Source organism: Gopherus evgoodei, chromosome 17 (assembly GCF_007399415.2).
Source record: "Gopherus evgoodei ecotype Sinaloan lineage chromosome 17, rGopEvg1_v1.p, whole genome shotgun sequence".
In the NCBI taxonomy this organism is placed as follows: Eukaryota; Metazoa; Chordata; order Testudines; family Testudinidae; genus Gopherus; species Gopherus evgoodei.
In genome coordinates, this window is record NC_044338.1 from 2,252,203 (window position 1) to 2,270,454 (window position 18,252).

Below are 18,252 nucleotides of genomic sequence, written 5' to 3' on the forward strand. Positions count from 1 at the left end.
AAAGAAGCTACTAAACTTATTAATAAGGCTGTAGAAAAGGGATACTATTATGTTACAAAATGGCTTTAGAACTCTGGACACAAGAGAAGTTTTCTGATTAACAGTCAGTGATAAATACAACTCAGTATCCCCCAGTGAAAGCAAAGCTATGACTTCTGTTCCTTTAATGAGATTTCCATTTCACAACAGCAACTCAACAATCCTAGCAGCACATCACTGAGGAATTACTACACTCTGAACACAAGGTCACGCAATACAACACTCCTGTGCTGCCTCAGACATCCACTACCTCTAGTGTCATGGTGCTAAGTTATACAACTTCGAGGACTTTAGACAGGATATAAGGAAGTCAGCTTTACCCTGGTGATATAATACAAATTGGGCAAATTTCTGAAGCTCTGTAATGCAATGTGTCTGTAGAGGAGCCGGAGATCTTCCAATCCTTTGCATCAGTCCAGATTCATGGTTCTCAACTGGTTTCACGTTTTCACATGGGTAGGCATACTTCCATTAACCCTACAGTGCCAAAAGCCAGGATTTCTATTCACTCCCCCACCATTCCCTGCTTCAGCCACACCACACCAGTTAGCGAAGTTCTTGCAACCATCAAGTGAATCTTGCCTTGTGCACAAAAACTCTTGTAGCAGCTTGAATCATATTTAGCCTTGCTCTATCCTCTCCTAATGCCGCTCACCTCCTCCCTTGTAAACAGCCTTGGTAATGAAAGTGAACACTACACATGTACAAAAACATCCCAGTGATAGGATTACTGAAAGCACCAGGCACTGGAGTGAGTTATTGAAAATGCTGTTACCAGAAAGAGCGAGACCTTAACACACAGAGACACTATTAGCCACGTACAAGTTGTCCTGCAATAATTATGCATGTAACAACTTTCTGCCATGCTACCATCAAGAAATGTTTCTGCTACCACCACCACCTTTTAGCAGCTGTTAACGAGGAAGGTGCATTTGCATCAAAATCCTGGTCTTTGAAAGGAGTGGTAGAAAAACACTAATTGCCTATGAAAGTTAGAGAGGACAATTTCCATCTCTCTGAAGTTATTTTCTCAAAGCAGAAAGTGATTTTGGTTTTGATTGAAATGGCCTGCTCTCTCTAGTCCCCTTCCCCAGCCATTGAGTACATGACAGTTCCATTTTGCGGTTAAGTTTGTCTTTTCCATATTGAAAAGACGTTTGCAGCAATTAAAGGCGGCAAACAGTCAGATTTATGGTTCAAAATGGGTTAGTGACAAACCAGAAGCCATCTACACTACACAGGTAGTTCTCAAAAGGGGCACACCAGATCTGCTAGGCAACTGGCTTCTGCAGCTGTAATCAGGGTCCACAAATGACTGAGCTGGGACTTGTTTTTGATTTTGTATTTGATTTAAAAAAAAAAAAAATTGAGAGTAACCACAGCTGTCAGTCTGATGGGATACCAGATGAGGACAGCACAGAGGCCAATGCCAATGAATGAAAGGACTGACATCTCCATCACAGGAGGGAAGAGGGAACACAGGGCAACTGTTAAGCCATTCCTTGGCGTGGACAAAAAACACACCTCAGTCCACCAAAGAGAAATAGCCACGTGTTTATTTTGGTACACATTTAGGTTTCATTTGTGCAAGACACATTACAGCTAATACCCCAATGAAACCTGCCACTAGAGGGATGAGGAAAGGAGAGAGGTGGTGGTGTGGTTCAGATTTTAATCAGGAGGAAGGAAGAGGACACATGTGTGCATGCGTGCACCCCCCACCCCCTTGTGCTGGAATAGTCAAATAAATATAAAACTTCACTTGGTAAGGGAAGGGGGAGGGGTAAGGAGTAGGTTGACTCATAGGGCCTACAATCAAAAGAGAAAGTTAAAAGAAGCCTTTAACCTGAATTAGTATCTTCATAGCTATTAAAAAAAATAGATCATGATTTCATTCTTAGTGCCACTTCCCAATACTACATGTATTTTAGGGTTTTGTTTTAAACTTATTTTACTCAGTGTAATAAAAACAAATGGCACAAAAATAAATACAAAGTTCGTTCTCCAAACAGGAATAAAACGCTTGCACACACATTCATTCAGTTCCTAGTCTTCATGTCCCACCTCCCTGCATGCACCCCCACACTGTGTTCAGTCCCCAGAACGGGAGACGGTGGCACCTTTTCTAGGCTGTATTTGGTTTATGCTACAGTACTAATACTCTGAGTCCAAGGAAAATTCAAGGGATCTATCAGTAACACAATAGCATTGTAAATGGACTAAGTTAGTCACAGCTGAATTTGTTTTTATAAATTTACACAAAAATAATCAGAAAACAGATTAACTCTTAAGATTTTTTTTAATAAGTGCTCAGTAAAGAATTGTGTGAGGACTTAAGGAGAAAGACTGCAGACACAGAGAGGGTTAAGTGTTACAAAACAGCACAAAGGAAGTTTATTCCATGGTCCTGCCTGTCCCTAGGCAATAAAGTTTATCCAAAGTTTCTGTTGCCCAGAAATACTGCCTTTGTTAGCAAGCTGGAACTACAGGGCTCTCAGAAAGAGAATTTCCTAACTGCTTAAAGCCAATGGTACAACCAGTGGAGCTTTTGAGTGGAGGAGGCAGATGGTGAAATATTTTAAGAAATGAGATGCTCAGAAACACAATGGAGAGAGCTGTAGAAGGTGTTTCTGCGTCAAATACCAATGGGCCTAGGGAAGGGGCAAGATGTGAGTAAAAGCTGGAGGAACAAAAACATTTAGAGATTATTTTATTCTGTTTCGGTTGAGAACTTATTTCATTATTTGAAAGATGCACTGGATCAGCTAAGGTGAGTTTCCTCAATACTCAACAAGACTAACACACATTTCTAAACTCGAAGGGTCAGATTCCATTTCAAAGATATTGCTGTTCCGCTCTTACGTCACACCAGCCCCAAAAGCAGATGTTGTGGGGAGCACAGCTTTATACCCCATGCAAGCAAAACGGCTTTTTTATATAGAATCCAGCCCTTAAGCTGGCAAGTGATTACACAAGGCAAATAAATATACAGCGGAACTTTAAAGCCTGTAAAACAAACTAGAGACTTTGCTATTGACCTGAAAGGATTTAAAAAAAAAAAAAAACAAAACATTTTTCGCCTCAACTTTTAAGTCATATTTTCCAGTTTGTTCAACACTTTAAAGCTCAAGAATGCATCATCAGTTCTCTTTCACAGAGAAACCAACAGCGATTCCAACTTTTGGCAAGCAGTCAGGAGACTTAACAGAATTAAAAAATAGGAACGTGGGAGGACTAGATGCAGGGCACATCTGTAAACATATTGTACATCTGAAAGTTACAAACACCTGTAAAGGTGATACAGTTTATAGGTGAAATAGAACTATTCCGCAACTGGCCAACCACAAGTTTCTGAACCTGGACTGATACAGTAAGTTATTACTATATATATAGTATATATAGTATAGTACTATATATATAGTACAATACATAAAATGGAGAAGGCAATCCACAGTTATACTTTTAAAACTAAGCATGGCAGAAAGCGAACAATTTTAAAAAGGTTCAGGAAAAATTAAAGTTTCTTTGTCCCACTATGAACCGGAGAGCTTCATTCAGGAACAACCTCAATAAAAGCATGAGACAATTAAAAAAAATGCATGCTACATACCTAATTATTTTCATTTAAAAAAAATAAAGAGTAGATACATCTAAGCACAAAGAGTAGGCAAAAGTAATGGGGTTATTTCTGTCCCCTAATACCTCATGGGGTCCAGTCTGATTTTACCGGATGCTAACTCCTGTCAATCTAAATGCCCAAATATTTTAGCCAAACACTCAGCTGTGAACATACAAGAATATTTAAAAGTTGTGTCTGTATGGAATTTGGACAGGCCAGAAAACTTGTTTTGTTTCACTAATGATTAACTGATCAGTCTTACATTGGACCCCAGGAATTTTGCACCAAAAACAAACAAACAAAAAAAAAAAACCAACCCCCACACACAAACCAAAAAAACCAACCCCAACACATTTGTAACATGCTTCACACAAGCTGCAGCGCGACAGTATGGGTTACACAATTGGAGCCTGCACTCTTCCGCCTTCTCTGCTATTGCCAGAAAGCTTTCCTTTGTTTTGATTTTTTTTTTAAATTTTCATTCCTCCCCCACCCCCCATTTTGCTCTTGTAATAAAATATATTTTAATAGAGCTATAATGAGAAGCAGCAAAAGAGCTCAGAAATACACAGACTGCATTAAAATATAAAAGACTATTTCCAATGGCCGGGACAGTATTCCCTCACCCATTGCTTTCAGGGACAAATGGAAAAGAGTTATGATTCCCATAGGTTTTTTCTCTTTTTTCCTTTTTCTTTTTTTCCTTTTTTTTTTTTTTTTTCCTTTTTTTAAGAACTTTTTTCTAAAGAGAAAAAAATAATTGAAGAAGGGTGAAAGTTAGCAGAACACAATTTCTCTTCAGGTTTTCAGTGAAAACAGGAAAAAAGCACATTTAGTGTTGAGACAGACAGAGCAAATATGAAGCACCTACATTTTGATAGCAGGAGATATATATATGTATATATATATATTTTTTGCTCCCAGTGATACAATGGCATAAAAGTGTGGGAACAGGGTTTTTTCCGTATTAAATGCCTAAACCAATTGCTTGTTTTGCATGTTGTCTTTTAAAATGACACTCATGAAAGAGCGCTTCAGTTGTAATAGTCCAAAATGTAACCGGAGTTGTCAACTCTGTATCCCAGAACTGCAGAATTACAATCTTTCCCCCCAGAAGAACGATGCTTTAAGACAATTTTCTCAGCACCTGATGGGCTGGTTGACTCCTGGCAAGACATGCAGATTATATTCTCTGGAAAAAAGGAAACCCTGCAAACTTCAAGGCGTTTCTCCAGCATTCGCACAGGGTTCAAAGTGAAACAAACTAAAACGAAAAGGAGGTTGAGGGGAAGGGGAGATGAAGGATGGTGAAACATCCCAATTTCCCTGTCATTAGTGTATCACTACAGTCACAGAACAAGAAACAGAAACCTTGTAAAGTGGAAATGCCTCTCCAACAGTCACTGTTGCCCACGTTGATGACAGCAGGAACTTTAGAACCAGGCTTGTGAACTGAGTCTGTATTCATTAATCATTTGCATTCGCTCTTTAAACAAAAACAAAAAACAAAACTAAAAAAACCTATTCAGTACCGGAGATTAAATAATCACGTGTGAAGTCTGCTGAAATAAATTTTCAGATTCCTTAAGAAGTCTAATTACTTTCAGTCGCCATTTTTTAAATAACTATATATAATTTGTATATATTATCCTGTGATTCTAGTTATGGTTCCTCTGCTGCACTGAAGATTTAGAAGGCGCATAAAAGCCTTTTGTCCCCTGTGAACAGCATCACGCTGCAGAAAGGTTGTAACAGGTAGTCTTGTCCTGCTACCTTCATTGATCTGGACATTCCATGGCTTCATCGTAAGTGATTATCCTTTTGGGATCTGAAAAGAAAAATTAAATTCTGCTTTAAACAAATTAAACAAATGGTGTTCAGGTTCTGAAGCAGAAAATATTCGTGACCCAGAGACCCATAAACCAGCAAAACACTTAGCTAATTGTTAAAACCCTCTTTTTTTCCCCCTCACTGAACTGCCATAATTTAAAAGGCAGTTTCCTCTTTGCTGACAGGTCAGTGATCTACTTCCTCTCTACAAAAGAGCCGTGCAGCGTTCCAGTGGACTCCCAGCAACAGCGCCTCCAGCCAATGTATTCAAGGGCCTGTCTGGAGTCAGTTAGATGAGTGCTCGCACCCGCATTAGATCAGTGCAGTAATACAGCAAAAAGTACAAAGATCTTCCTTTAGCGTTCTTCCCACAAATGAAAAGAAACTTCCTTTTCACAGCTGAAATCTGGATACCCAGGAAAGTTTAAGGTTGATATTTGGGTGAAGTTTGACACCAGCAATTATAAAATTACAGGTGTTATCAGACCTAGCCTGATTTTTGTTTTTTACATTTCACGATAGGGCTTACAGTCCTGATTGTCACTTCTGAGCACCCAAGTCTTCAGCTAGTGTCATGGGGAGCTGAAAGAGGTCAGCATCTTTAGAAGACAAGCCCCAGACACCTCCCTCACCACCTGCTTCTGTTCAGGACATTGCTTCACCATGCTAAGCTCTCTTGGTTCAATGTAACATCTCACTGTTACTAGTGTCACCGTTTCATTTTTTGAAACTCTTACCTTGCTTTTGCAAATTCCAAACAGATTCCATTTCTGTGAAGGCAAAAGAGACAAAGAGAGTTAGCGTTCTGCAGCACTACTGTACAGCCAGTGAAGGTTCAGGACACGCTTTCCTTTTCAGGCTTAGCACTATACTATAACTGCTGTACTGAATTAAAGGGGCAATTTAGGTTGCACTGGTGCAACACAGGGGAATCAGGCCTGAATGACGTGGTAATAAGAGCCTAGAAGCAGCTGCAATACAGCCTCAGAAGTCAGACAGCCAACTTTGCATCAGAAACGAGATGTGTCACTTGCCACTTCCCAGCCTTACAAACCACTACCCAGCTCAAGATTTACTATTACTGACTGGAATACCCCTTAGAAGCAACTATTTCAACCGTTACAAGTAGCCTGAAGTGCTGATTTTTATGAGTAGATAGTTATAGCATGTGAAATTAAAACTGCCTGAAAAAGTAAGTGTCTCCTGGTTCACAGCACAGACCTGCTGAAGCATGGCATACATAATGGTATTGGACTAAGAAGCATTTCTGCAATATAGGAAACCCACCTGCCTGAGAAGTGGGCACTAAGTGGCTGGAAGAACTCTTCTGTTGACCTAGCACTGTCTACACTGGCGGCTAGATTGGTTTACTATGCTACTCAGGGGTGTGGCTTTTTCCACACCTCTAAACAATATAGTTAAGATGCCTCCATTTTCTAGTGAAGACCAGGCCTGAGAGACAAAAGTATGCACAGAAACACCAAAGAGATTGCCAAGCTACTTGCTCAACATATATAGCTTGTGTTATAAAAGCATCCTGGAGCCAATTTAAACAAATGCTCACTAACAGAACGCACATTTTCTATTTACCTAACCCCAACAAAAGACATATGGTGACGGTGCTTTTAAATGAGTTTCCCCTACACAAGTTCTCATGCAGGGTACCAACAGGAACACAAAATGCGACTTCTCTAAGGAAGCCAAACTATTTCATAACAGATCTTGAGTCCTCTTGAAAAGAAACAGGGTTATTCACTTAACAGATCTTTATTGTATGGCTTAAAATATTTAAGGAGGGTTTATTTGTGTCTTAATATTGGAAATGTGGCTTATACTTGTGGAGAAGGAGCAGATATTCTACAAAATAAAATGAATCAGAGTTAAGAATTCCTTTCTGAGAGCGAAGGCAGTGTGTGCTAAGCAGGACGTGGACAGGAAGTGAGCAGGAACGGAGAATAGCTGCGGGTGAACAGCAATACTATTACCAAGGATGGGAGTGGGGCCCACTAACACTGGAACTAGGCAATAAGGAAATTAGGCAGCATGGAAAGGGGGAGCAGCAGAAGGAGAATATCTACAAAATTAACAGATTTAACCAGGTACGTGCCAAATGCCACCTCAATCATTTGTACAGTGGTTTCCCCATCAATTGTTTGCTGACATGGGCAAGCTCTGTGGGCAAGAAGTTGCATATTGATACGTGCAGTGAGAACCTGGGATAGCGTTTAGGCCTTTTGTAACAAAGCCAGTCACAAAATTTTATTAAGCCTGTTATTTTCATGTCACGATAACAATACTCTGCGCTCAGATGACACAAAGTGCTTTACAAAACATTAACTAATCCTCACAACTGCCTGAGAGAGGTCGGTGCAAGTGACCACTCCTCATTGGTGCAACGCAGCCTTCTAGGAGGTGAAATGAAGCATTTATTGGAAGTGCAAAGCGGCATTACAGTTGCCCATTCAAAATGACACAGTGCATGCACCATTTCCTAGCTGCTAAAAAATATCACTGTTACAAACAGTCTTGTCCAACAGGGTGGGAAAGAAAAAAGGAAGAGACAACTGGAAACCATGAGCCCTCTTTCTAGCTACAGAACAATTAACAAGTTACTATCAAACACTGTAATCATTCAAATCAGTTACTATACAATAAAGATGAGGGGAGTTCAAACCCCTTACACCACCACTCTTTCATGCAAAATAAAATAAACTAAACAAAACACACACAACAGGAAAAGTTCTTGGCTTCTGTGCTTTCGTTTGGTCCTAACTACATCAGATGCCACGAGCATGGAAGCTGTGCTACATCAGAGCATGTCCGATACCGAAAGACAGACTCCGACAGAACTAAAATGAGAACGGACAACTTTTTCCCTGATGTTTGTAATCTAAAGCCTGGTCTACACTACAGAGGTCAGTCAACGCAAGGTAGCTTATCTCTACCTAACTATGGAAGGGTCTACACTACAATTTTGCTCCTGTCAACATAGCTACCACGTGCTACTGACTTAACTCCCCCTGCACAAGCAGCACAGAGTCATGGTCAATGTAGTGTCAGTGCAAACACAGAGTTGCTTATGTTGACGGTCAGTGTCTTTCAGAAGCAATCCCACACTGTCTCACACTGATGGTACAATCAGTACAAGAGTTCCTAGTGAGGACAAACATCGCCGACACACGGAGTGGAACTTAGGTTGATGTAATTCTGTGGTACAGACATGCCTGAAGAGGAAAAACGTAAAAGGAATGCAGCTTCCTTAAGCTATATCTGAACTTAAAATGCTGCAGCGCATCAGCATACACCTCTTCTACATCCAAGGGAGGGGTTCTCCTCTCACTGTGAGTAGTCCACCTCTGAGAAGTGAATGTTGGAAGAATTCTTCCATCAATCTAGCATTACCAACACAAGGGGTTAAATTGGCTTAAGTTGGTCTCTCAAGGATGCGTATGTCACACCCGAGAGACATGGCTGTGCCAATGTAACTTGGGGTAGACTAGCCTTCAGCCTCCAAATGTGATCTTCCTTTTTCTTCCAAGAAGGACAGGTAGAAGGGAAGAGGGCGATGGGAGCAAAGTGTCCTGTAATTCCTGGCTATCTTGAAGCATACGGTCTGACAAATCCTGAAGAATTAACAAAATTTATGAGCTCATCACATTAGTCTGAGATAGACTGCAATAAACCCAGCATTAACTATTCTGCTATGGAATGGGTTTAAATGCTAAATAAGAACAAATGCATACATGTTCCTCTCCTCTGACTGAGCTGTAACACTGAAATGCAGTCACTCCATACTATCTTAACATCCTATTTACCTGTTGAAACTCTTTCATGAAGGAAAAATACTTCTCTCCCCATTGGCTCTCTTCAGCCAATTACAATAGAGAACCAATGAGCTTAAAAACTTCCATTAATCTTAATGCTGGATTCTTTGTTCAATGCTTTTCCTAAAATGAATCTGAGTTTTCCCCATAGTTCTGGATTATCTCAGTGCCTCACTCATTGGCCCTTCATATCTGGCAGCTCAACAAATTGATCGCTGCAGAAAACCCCTTTACATTCATCAGGACAATGACTGGGGGTGAAGGACAGAGAAAAAGGAAAGTTGCATAATTTGGAACAATTAGTAGAAGACGGTTTAGAATTGTAGGCTAAGCCCCTTCGATCTGTGAGCTGATTTCCCAGCTTCCCATTCTCTGTTTTGGGATCAGTTTTTATATACTGATGCTGGTAAAGTTTCTGGTCTCTAGACATTTAAAACCCTCCTAGCCTCCCTCTTTTTTCAGACAATAATATGAGCTGCAACTTCTCCATGCTCCCCAAAGGATTTACAGCAGCGACACAGCTCCAAGAAGATCCTTTTATTTCCACAATCGCCTTTCCCTAGAAGAGGCTTCTGTAACCCCCAGAAATACAAAGGAGAACTTAACCAGGAATCGAATAACCCATTCCTTAAAAGCAAGATGAGCCCCTCTCCACCCCCCCAAAAAATCTGCAGTATGTTCCTGCTCCAGGACCTCAACTCAAAGACTGCAAAGCCTCAAGAAGTGGTGAAACGTTCAGGGAGAGATGCTGGATTTTTGGGAACAATGACAAGTGAAATGGTGCATCTTCTCTCCAGAGACCTGCAAACCCCGAAAGATTTCACTAGCAAACCCTTCCAAGACAATAGGGATGAGATTCAGTGGGTGGTCCCCTTCCCACGAGGGCTTCCAAACCCTGGGCTCTCCAGGTCCATGCTCTATGAAGCTCTTAAATTTCATTGGACCAGGGCTCAGCTCTGGCAGGCAGAAGCTCCATCTTCCTGGTGATCTCAGGAGATGTCTGGGACAAGGGATTCCAGCAGTGTCCAGACATACAGCTTGAGATTATGGAATTACTACTGTGACAGGGTCAGGCCAGATGACTACAGGAGAATATTGGAAGGCAGATATATTAGTCTCAGATTAAGTAGATCCCTTTTCCCTCGGTAAGGTAACAGGGACAGTTCCAGAAAAAGTAGGAACATGCTGGAACCAATTAAGGCAGACAGGCTAATTACAAGCTGGCTAATCAGGGCACCTGAGTTTAAAAAGGACCTCACTTCTGTTTGTAGCGTGCATGTGAGGAGCTGAGAGTGAGAAGACATTGCTGGAAGACTGAGGAGTACAAGCATGATCAGACATCAGGAGGAAGGTCCTGTGGTGAGGATAAAGAAGGTGTTCGGAGGAGGCCATGGGGAAGTAGCCCAGGGAGTTGTAGCTGTCGTGCAGCTGTACACTCTAGACAGCTGCAGTCCGCAGGGCCCGGGGCTGGAACCCAGAATAGAGAGTGGGCCCGGGTGCCCCCCAAACCTCCCAACTCCTGATCAGACACAGGAGGAATTGACCTAGACTGTGGCTTCTACCAGAGGGGAAGATCTCTGGGCTGTTTCCTGATCCACATGGTGAATCTCTGAGGTAAGCAAATCCACCAGTAAGCGGAGGACTCACCAAGGCAGAGAGGAACTTTGTCACACTACTTATCTAGGAAATCAGGAATCCTGTTATCTAAGGCCTCAATCTTACAATAGGACCTGTGTGGAGACACCTGCATGGAGCCCTATGGATTCAATGGGGTTCCCAAGTCCCACACAGATGGCTCTGACAATACAAGAGGGGCCTAACCTAATGGGGGACAGAAGCCTGCTATGATTCTATATAAAGATGGATACTTAACTGCCATAAAATCTCCCCCTCGAGAGCCTGCCAGTGGCCAACAGGTTACAAATTTCAGTAGGGCCATGGGCTAGATGTTTGTTTTCAATTTACTATGTCAACTGTAAATATCCTGCTCAAAACAGAAAACTAGAAAAGAAGCTAGGGAGAGGGAGGCCTTTAATACCAGCTTCCCCACGGTCTGAGTTGTGTCCCTACTTGCTGGTCGGAGGGATTAGGCTATGTTCTGGTTTTGTACAGGAAAATGCATAAGGCTAAAACGGTGTACAGATCTTCAGTAACTCTGTACCACAATTCTAGCCACTAAATAATGGATCCTGATCAGCAGGAAAAACAAAGACAAAAGGGGGGGAGATTGGGGATGGACAGAATTCTTACATTCAGGACCCACAAAATCGAAGTGTCAGAGACTTAACCTCTTTCACCCAACAAAAGGAAAACTGGGTTCTCTTCTCCCCCCCCCCCCCAAGAGAGAGAATTTCTGAATTCACAGCTCTGCTATTTTTTTGACCCGGTTCATCATTCCAGTGAAAGCCACTAGTGGCTGCTTGCTCTACTTTCCATGCCACTAGTGTTTCTTCATGGGGTACAGCAGAGAAGCCAAGGAGGAACTAAGCAGAGGCACTGGGAAAAACTCATGGGCAGGAAAGAGCAGTAGATATAACTTTAGCTTTCTCTCTCCACCTCATCTGGGGTCTTTATTACTTTGTAATGAGTCCTAAATCCTTCTTCCTTTAGCAGACAATATTCTTACTACATAGCTTCCTCCTTCACCCCCTGCCCCCTCCAAAAAGCCCCACATCATATAGAAGAATCCCTGAAATGCAGCCACCTCTGGCCTACAACATGGCATCCGTTTTAAACTCAAAGGCTACAATACATGACCATTTAGGATATGAAATGTGTTTTTAAAAAGGGAGCATTTAAGCAATCCGAAAGCAGTTACTTCAGCTAAAGTATAGCTGGGACAAATATACCGTACTCTTGTTTAAAAAACAAGGTACCCCCGGAACTGGTAAAAACCAGTTTTATCTCAACAAAGATGACACTTCAATAGCCCCTACTGCATTGACATGACTGTGTCAGTGCTGATCCAGAGGGAAGCGAAGCCCCCTGTATAGTCACCACCTCCTTCTGCAGGTCTGGGTTTTTTTCAGACTCCCACTCAAAATGGCCACCCAATCTCCAACAATGTAGCAACCAGAACCCAATATTTAGCTAGTAGATCTCATTTAGCACATACACCTCTACCCAGATATAACATGGCCCAATAAAACGTCAATTCGGATATAACACAGTAAAGCAGCGCTCGGGTGGGGATGGGATGCAGTTTCACCTATAATGCGGTAAGATTTTTTTAGCTCTCGAGGACAGTGTTCTATCCGGGTAGAGGTGTGGTTGATTCCTTTTACAGCACTGCAGTACATAGTGGAGACATACGAGTTACCAGCAAAGAGACAGGTTGTTTAGCTCACGCAGAAGTTATGGGTTTGTTACAGAAATTACTAGTTGAAATTCTAGGACCAGAGCTATGCAGGAGATCAGACTAGATCATAATAGCCCCTTTTGGCCTTAATCAATGGAACCCTGGAGGCAAAGCAGGGAGGAAGACTTGTGAAACTAACTTTCAGAGCATCCAAAAAACAAACAAAGGTGCACAAGCAAGCACTGCCGACTTTCAGCATGTTTCCAGGGCCCAACATGCATGTGCCCAGCAACCTGATGATGGCAAAAGCACACTGGGTACATGTCTTCACAGGTGCAAGCATTCCACTCCAAGAATTCCCATATCCAGCAATACACCTTATAGCAAAGCATATCCTGTCTGGAAAGACAATGCTGTCCAGTGCCTAGAGCACAGGACTATCACTCAAATGCTATTCCCAGCTGCCTCTATGATTGTACTGCCAAGTGCCTCAGCAACACCTTTCCATGAGAAGCTGAGACTGTTACATTTTGTAAAGCACTTTCAACTCGTGGATGGAAGAACATACACGTACAGAAAGTAGCAACAGAACCATCCTGTGTTTTAGTTTGAGAGGACTCAACTATGAGTGTTACCAGATTAAAATGGAGGACAGATCTGAGAAGCGAGCCAGCAACACCTCTTTCCAAGTTGATTAGCAGCTTTTGAGGAGCAATTCCCCTCCACCCCCAATGAAATCTAAACACACTAACTGTCCAGTCTGCACAAATCTCCCCAAACTACAACAGCTAGAACACAAGTCAGGCTTTCAGCTTCTCACCATTGGAGATCGTTCTATACTATCTGTCAGGCTTACTTCACAGGAACATGGCAGTTATTTACCAGGGACACTGGGAAACTGCACAAGACAAACAGTGGCAGAACCGTGGGGAACTTATTTTGCTATTCTACATATTCTGAAGCTCTGTTAGACATTTTATTAGAGCTGTTTGCTTCAGTGCTGTGGTCTGACTGCAGGCCAACAGAACATAAGCAGAAAATGGTACTGGTATTTTCATCCACACATATAGATCCTGACTAGGGCCCATGTCCTGTAACTGGATGTGGGCAGACAGACCCTTGCACCAGTGTCAAGTTCACCAATTTCAATTGGGCTCTGCCTGGTCACCCACCAGCATTTGATTGCAGGATCATGGCCTTAATGAGTAATTACTTTCTGCAGCTGTCTTTGAGGATGAGCAGTATGTCTCACACCACAGATCCATAAAATGGCACTTCAGAAAATATGCTCCAAATCATGCTGGAACCCTTTCAGAACAAATGCCAACATACAGATGAACCAGAAAGCAGAAAAATGGGAAGACACTCAAAATTGGACTTTGGGTTCCACTCCCCAAGCCAGGAAAGGCATTTAATAAGCACTGACTTGTATGAAGCAAGCTCAGGTTCTTCCCAGCAACCCATGTCACATGATCTGTATGGCATTGATTACCAGAGACATCCACCCACTATCTTCTAGGCTGAAGAGAAGATGTCATCTGAAAATTGGTATAGGAGAAAGCAAATTGAGAAATATAGAAGGCACCTGAGAAGGATGTTGGGGCAGAGAATTCCCAGAATCATATGATGACTGGAGTTACTGCTCTGGATGGGCCAAAATAGAAGAAGTGTGTGTACAGGTGTGGGTAGAGGGGTGGCCGGCAAAGGAAAGGGAAGAGTTAGTTTGGAAGTGCTTTCATTCCCATTAAGTGTTTATTTCTACCATTGACAAAAATTAGCTCCTTCGCAGAACGCAGGAGGGGGATTATTCATCACCTCCACTGTAGCTACTGCTGTTTAGGTGGAGACTGTCTTGCCCAGCTGGCTGAAGAAGAGAAGAGATCTAAAGAATAGTGGTAACAGAATGGCTACTTCGTTTCTTTAAAAAATAAATGTAAGGTGAGCAAAAACAAAATAAAAATCCAAGTTTGCAACTGTTGCAGAAATCTCCAGACATGCAGGATTAGGCTTGCCTGGAACTTTACTTCCCAGCGTCCCTGGTTTTCTCTGAAAGGCTGGCTGAGAGTCAAGACTCAACAGGTGCAAGGAACACAAAACAGTAAAGCTCTGCTTCATGACTAAGAGAAATCCTGAAATGTAGATAAAAATGAAATTGATGAACACTAGGCTGTTATTCCCAATGAGAAAACTAGAGCATAAAGGGTTATAAAATTACAGTGTGATGACCTGGGACAATTTTTGAGTTGCTCAATGGCAAAACAAAGCCACCAAGATTTCTACGCTTTACCTGAATGAACTGTGAAGGCCTTGGAGAGGTAATTTTGCACTCTCTCTGCAATAGGTCATAAGGCATTAAATTTCCCACTTAGGCCATTAAAGAAATCTTGTCCCCCACTTCTGAGCGGCTATCATTCAGCTCTCCCCTGAAAGGAATACTTCATGGAAGGCTGCCTAGAGCATCTTCCTTTTTTTTTTTTTTTTTTTCCTGGGGGGGGGAGGGGGAGGAGAGAAGAAATAGCAAAAAATAAAATAAAAGAGAACTGCCCAAAAAGTAGATTAGCAACACCAAGTCAAGGGAGCACCTAGCTCAGAGGTGGGGAAACTATAGCGCGTAGGACCCTCCTGCCCGGCCCCTGAGCTCCCGGCCCCTCCCCTTCTGTTCCCCCTCCCCCGCAGCCTCAGCTCACTGCGCTGCTGGCACAATGATCTCGGTGGCGGGGCTGCAAGCTCCTGGGGCAGCACGGTGCGATGTGACGGCACGACTGGCTCCAGCTAGGTGGTGCAGCTGTAGCGCCACCAGCACTCCAGGTAACGCAGTAAGGGGGTGGAGGGGAGGGTTGGATAAAGGGCAGGGGAATTCGGGGTGGTGATCGGGGGTAAGGAATGGGGGGTTGAATGGGGGCAGTCAGGGGACAGGGAGAAGGGGTGGTTGGATGGGGCAGCAGGTGGCAATCAGGAGACAGGGAGTGCTGGATGGGGCAGGAGTCGGTGGGAAGAGAGAAATGGGACATTGGGGGTAAGAAGCGGGTGGGAGGGGTCAGATAGGGGCCACGCCTGGCTGTTTGGGGAGGCACAGCCTCCCCAACCGGCCCGCCACACAGTTTTGGAAACCCGATGTGGCCCTCAGGCCAAAAAGTTTGCCCGCCCCTGACCTAGCTAACTGAACTGCAGAGCTGGCAAGAAGAGGCAGAGAGCTTGTGAACATTCAAAAACGTCTGAGCCACACGAGAATGAGGGGTAATTTGAGTCATTTTAGTCTACTGGCTCCTAGCTGGAAATATCCATGCCACGTCTCAGACACCCAGCTTGTTTTTTTAAAGAGAAATCCCTGGAGTGTTGTCTGTTACAGACAGCCTTAGAACAAGAGGAACAGACCAGGTGAACCAGTGGATCCATTGCTGAGCTTTCACCCTCTTCAGCGTCAGGGTGTTTTGGAAGATCTACTCACCGTACATGAGTTTAAACACACACAAACAGGCACCGAAGGTAAAACAGCTGCTAACTATTATCTCTATCAAATCACACACACTTACCCACATGAATAGAAAAGTGAGCACCTCTAACATAGCTTGAATGAAATCAAGTGACTACCAGAGTATTTTAAAAACAAAATTCTTATACTGCTATGGCCATCAAAGACCGGGAGCACCAAGGCCGTTCTTAAAATCAAAGCATGCAACCTTTACAGGATTGGATTTTCCCAAACCAATTAAGAGAGAGCTCCATTAGGAAACAAGTAGAACCATTACCTTTAGTGTGATATACAATAGCAGCCCTCAGGTCAAAAGAACCCCAGCTATCTTTCCTTTCTAGGCCTCTCTGGTACCTCTGATCTTTGGCGGAGGCTAACAAATTGTTCGTAGGAGAGGCCAAGGGATTCTCTAGTTCATAGTCCTTTGAGAGGAATACTAAAGCACCTTGGCTACTGATGTCTGCCATTTGCAGATCACCTATGTGATGTGGCTCCAAAGACAAGACTCCAATCTCACTAGCAGTCCCAGGCTTTATAATACCACTAAGTATTTGAGGGCTAGTCCGTTTTTCCAGCTCATAAGCCTTAGGAAACACAGGTTGTTCAGTCCCTGAGGGAATGATTTCAGCACCCTGTGAAACCAAAGTGGCAGGATATTCCCCTTGAAATGTCACTTCCATTATTTTATTATCCATTGATTTCCCAAGAACAGTCTCAGGCCCAGCACTGGGCTCATTTATAAATGATAAACCCCACTGGTTCTGGAAGATATCCCCCAGGTTCTGCTGATTTGTCTGAGATGGCAGATCTACCTGTGCTGCACCCAAAAGCACAGATTGCATATTTGAAGGGTAGATAAAAAGGCTAGACTTCTTTTGTTCAACGGCTGTTGAAGTTGTACTTATGTCCTGGTGTACGGACTCAGACGAGGTTGATGTTAAAGTACTAGCAGCAGTTGTGAGCAGTGGCTGGGTCCCTGGAGAATATACATTTCCATCAGTCCCTGCTAAAATGGGCCCATTCGAAAAGCTAGCAGAAGTAACAGACTTCATAGCAGACATGGGGACTTGGGACAGTCGACTCGGCATTTGGGCCTGCGTTTCTCCAGTAGAGGAAGATGATGATGATGAAGACGACAGAGACGAAGATGGGTTTTGAGCTGCTTTGTTGAGGTTTTCTTTAACTTTGCTTGCATAACTTATTTTAGGAACTATTTTAGCACTGCTGTTGTCCACTGGGAAAACTGGGGGTGGTTTAAACAGGGTCCATGAGTCCTCTCTTGACGCAGCCGCTGACGCATGCTTCCCCTTGGCCCGGTCATCAAACTTTTTGCCGCTAATCCCAGGTTTGGCATCAGAGTTTTTTCGTTGTACCTCCCCAGCCCCCGCTTTCCCACGACCTGCTCCTCCAGGCCCAGCTTCATACTTCCAAACAGGTTTAGTACTGTCAACTCGGTTTCCTTTTTGTTCACTACAGTCAGTCTTGAAACTCTCGACCTCCTGTTTTAGGGATGGGGCATTGACCTCCTGTTGCATTATTCTGTCCTGCACTAGGCTCAGGTTCTCACAGCCCTTGGCACTGTTACGCCTGCCTTTCCGTTTCTTAGGTGTGGTGTAGCCACTCTCTGACCCACTACCATCGTTATCTGCCCCTTTGCCTACATAGCCATTGGTGATATAACCAGAACTATTTGTCACAACACCATTTGGAATAGATACTGCCTCTGGCTTGTCTGAGGATTGATTTTCTCTCAGTTTATTCTCATAAATTTTTTCATTCTTTTTGTCCATACTGTTTTTCTGAATGAAGTTCTTGGGTTTGATTCCAGCTTTCCCAAAGGTGCTTGCCTTAACAGTCTGCTTTGGGTTTACATTAGCGTCTACAAGTTGCTGGCTGCCATTCGGTACCCTGGAAGATGGGTTGGTTGTTTCATCAGCACTCAGGCCCTTTAATGATACTTCTCTTTCTCCTGCGTTACCATTTAGCTCTCCATAGCCTAAAAACAGGCAAAGACAACAAAAAGGCAAGAATTAAAAATGTGATATGTTAAACTTCTGATTGAAAAAAAACCCAAAAACTATAATTAAACCCCTAAGCATAACCATCTTCCTCAAATAGACTTTTTAAAAGCGTAAAAAGTGTCCACCGTTTGATATGTGAAAGCAGTGCC

At 43.0% G+C, this 18,252-nt stretch overlaps 1 protein-coding gene across 1 annotated transcript in view; it reads right to left on the bottom strand.

The window, feature by feature from the left end:
* NUFIP2 (nuclear FMR1 interacting protein 2) overlaps positions 1-18,252 on the bottom strand; it is a 26,221-nt gene continuing 7,969 nt past the window's right edge. The window contains exons 2-4 of the mRNA XM_030537146.1: positions 16,360-18,078; positions 6,226-6,258; positions 1-5,486 (exon numbers count right to left, since the gene is read on the bottom strand). Of these exons, the coding sequence (XP_030393006.1) occupies positions 5,434-5,486; positions 6,226-6,258; positions 16,360-18,078 (1,805 nt within the window). The 3' untranslated portion in view covers positions 1-5,433. The remainder of the gene's footprint in view (positions 5,487-6,225; positions 6,259-16,359; positions 18,079-18,252) is intronic.